The sequence below is a fragment of the Myotis brandtii genome, unplaced genomic scaffold (genome assembly GCF_000412655.1).
Source record: "Myotis brandtii unplaced genomic scaffold, ASM41265v1 scaffold324, whole genome shotgun sequence".
In the NCBI taxonomy this organism is placed as follows: domain Eukaryota; kingdom Metazoa; phylum Chordata; class Mammalia; order Chiroptera; family Vespertilionidae; genus Myotis; species Myotis brandtii.
Genome location: NW_005362439.1, coordinates 2,393,969 through 2,396,938, shown reverse-complemented (window position 1 = coordinate 2,396,938; position 2,970 = coordinate 2,393,969). Strand labels below are relative to the sequence as shown.

The following is a 2,970-nucleotide window of genomic DNA, read 5'->3' as shown; positions in this document are numbered from 1 at the left end:
GAGAGAGGGAGCTGGGCAGGAGCTCGGGGAGCGGGGGCCGCGCCCTCCCGCCACCCGCCAGGAGGCGTGAGGCCGCTTCCTCCCCACTCCAGCGAAGCCTCTGACGGTCCACACCGCTCCCCTCCCCACGCCCCCCGCCTCCTGACTCTTTGCACCCTCCCGTTCCCTTGGCAACAGCCCGTGACCTCACCCGGCTAGGAAGCGGAGCCCAGAGTGAGGTCACCGCTGTTGCCATGGGGAGGAAGGGTCGCCTAGGAGTTCGCGCCCCGTAAGGGATCGGCTGGGGGTTAGTATTTGAAGGGGGCAGTGAGGAAAATGGGGAAAACAGTCTCAGTGGGGCGAGGGGTTGCGGAAGGGAAGGGCCGCAGTGCAGACCGGGGGATCTGAGCGCGGCTGCAAGAGAGATGCTGAAAGGGAGGGGCAAGTGCGGCCTCCGCCCTGGCAGGGGCAGACCCCACCCTCCCGTCCACAGGCCTTGGCCCCTCCAACCTGAGATTTCCCCTCGGCCAGTCTAACCTTGAGAGTTCCAAGTCCTATTCCAGTTCCAGCTCGACCACTAACTCCCTGGCACCTGGGGCGGATTTCCTGCCCCTCCAGTTCCCTCACCAGTTAAACTGCCTCCCAGACTCCCAGAGAGGTGTGGAAGCCCTTTGGAGCTTTCTAAGGCTCCACAGGGTGTACCCCAGGGCCTTAGGGCGCTAGCTGGTTGCAGGACCACCCTCTGCAAGGCTCTGCCTGTGCATGTTGGGGGAGTGGGCATTGCGGGAAGAGAATAGGTGTATGACCTTAGAGAAACTATGTCAGGGCCCTGGGACCATTCCCCAAGCCCAGAAGGAGTGACCTCTGCCTCCATCCCTTCCTCGCCTGGCCAGAGGGTGGAGGGTTGGGGTGCAGGTACTTGAGGGTCATCCTCCCCCACCCACTTGGTTTCTTCCTCCCTGGCAGGCTTATGGAATCTCTTGGGGCAATAGGAGGTCAACACAGAGACAGGAACCCCATCCCAACTCTCCTTTGCTAACTGCTCTCCTAGCACCATGTCTGCTTTGGCCAGCCACCCTCCTGGGGGCAGAGAGAAGCTCTGGACTCTGCACCCAGGCCCATGCTTTGCCTTCCATCTCCTGACTAGTGGTCCCTTCTTTCTATTCTGAAAAGATACAGATCTCCATCTGACCCCGGTGCCCCAGGTGCTGCGGACCTCCTGGCGGGATTCAGAACATTAGGGACAGAGAGAGCCATCTGTCCTATGACAAAGCCACGGGGTCAAAAGCAGTAGCAATGCTGGGTGAACCCTCCAAAGGGGCCTTTAGGACTGTGGGCCAGAGAGGGTCTGCGAGGCCATGTGGTGTGGTTTGGTGCAAGGGCAGCAGAGGGAGTGCTTGGCTCCTTCCTCCTGCCCCAGAGCACTGCAGAGCACTCAGACTCCACCCTGCTCTGCCTCAGGCCCTCTGCCAGGGCCACTCCCGACAGGATTTAGGGTCTTTCTGAGCTTTCCCTTATCTAAGGCCCTCACTGTCCTAGACCTCAAGACCTCCTGCCCTCTGCCTTCTTGTGGGCAGTTGAAGGAACTACCTCCTGCCTTAACTCCTGGCCGAAAAGAAAACAAAAATTCGGATGGAGGCTCAAGATGTGCCAAGCATTGTACTGGATGTTTCCTGTATGCTCTTTCATTAACAAGGGTGCCATACAGACCCTGAAAGCCCCTGAGTAGATTTGGGGGTGCCCTCAACCCTGTCCCTACCCATCCTGCCACTCCACTTGGGCTCCTGGGAGCCCACCCTTACCCGTAAGGACAGGGTGTCTTTGCACTGCAGACTGATGCCACACTCATCGGTGATCTCTGAGAGGTCTTCATCCTCAAACTCCTCCAGGCTGATATCATGGGTGAGCCTGGTGGGGACAGGAAGCCAAAGTTACAACCCAGGGGGACTGCTCAGCCCACTGATGTCTCCCTAGTACGTCCTCCAAGGGGCAGCCCCTCGAAGGCAGATCACAGCCCCCAGAGGATGGGACTTGGAGTCCACTGGTGCCAATGCAAGGGGAAGAGCTGTGGGCTCATGCCAAAGGCAGTCTTCCTGGGGTGGCAGTGGAAGGGGAGGCTCCAGGTCACCCCTGCTCCCCCCGGCTGGGAGCTGTCCATCCTGTTGCCAAACTAGAGGCAGTGCCTGGAAGGCCCAGCTGCTCGGAGCCTCAGCTCTGCCAGAGAAATGCCTCCCAGGGTCAAGGCAGGTGCCAAGGCCAGTTCACCCATGGAGAATGCGAAGAGTGGAGAAGAGACTCCGAGGGATGCCCGGAGTCAGGGCTCCCTGTCCAATCCCTGCAGCAACAAAACCCCAGGCGCTGGCAGAGCCGCTCCCTGGCCCCAGAGGAGTGCGCCATTCCCCCAGCCCAGGAAGACGCACGCTGCTTGAGCCACAGAGCAAGGAAGGGAAATGTGGTGTCAGCGTGGGTCGTTTCCACCCGTTCCAGGACCGACTAGGCCACTAGTCTATGTTCTTGGTCTCATCTCTTCAACCACAAAATCACTTTGCCCAGATATGGACCCTGAACAGGCTGCACAGATGGGGTCAAGGAATTGGGGCTGGAGGGATGGTGAGCTCAGGAGGCAGCACACCCCAGCACCAGGAACTAACCAGCTGCACTAGAACACTCTGCCCCAGGCCAGCCCTGTGCCCCCGCCCACTGCGGTCCCCACCTGCCCCAGCCCTAGGCTCCACCTGGTTTGGTGGGAGTGGGACATTTTGGAGAATTCTGTGGGGAAAGTTGGGAACAATTCTGAGCCTTTTCCCAAATGAGACCAAGAGACTGAGGCTTAGAGCGAGAGACCCACAGTCCAAGGTCACCCAGGAGAGGGGGTGGCCCAGCCCCCAGGGGAGCCTAGGAGGCCCAAGCCCTCTGCCTCTCACCTCAGTCAGCCCCAAACAGAGACTCAGAGCTCAATGGAGCTGCCCCCCCAAACTGCCCCCTCCCCCC

The 2,970-nt window shown here is 60.1% G+C and overlaps 1 protein-coding gene across 1 annotated transcript in view; it reads right to left on the bottom strand.

Moving 5' to 3' along the window:
* Positions 1-2,970, bottom strand: part of MAPK8IP1 (mitogen-activated protein kinase 8 interacting protein 1) — a 10,344-nt gene that overhangs the window by 6,669 nt on the left and 705 nt on the right. The window contains exons 2-4 of the mRNA XM_014543287.1: positions 1,782-1,887; positions 1,124-1,236; positions 607-614 (exon numbers count right to left, since the gene is read on the bottom strand). Coding sequence (XP_014398773.1) covers positions 607-614; positions 1,124-1,236; positions 1,782-1,887 — 227 coding nt within the window. The remainder of the gene's footprint in view (positions 1-606; positions 615-1,123; positions 1,237-1,781; positions 1,888-2,970) is intronic.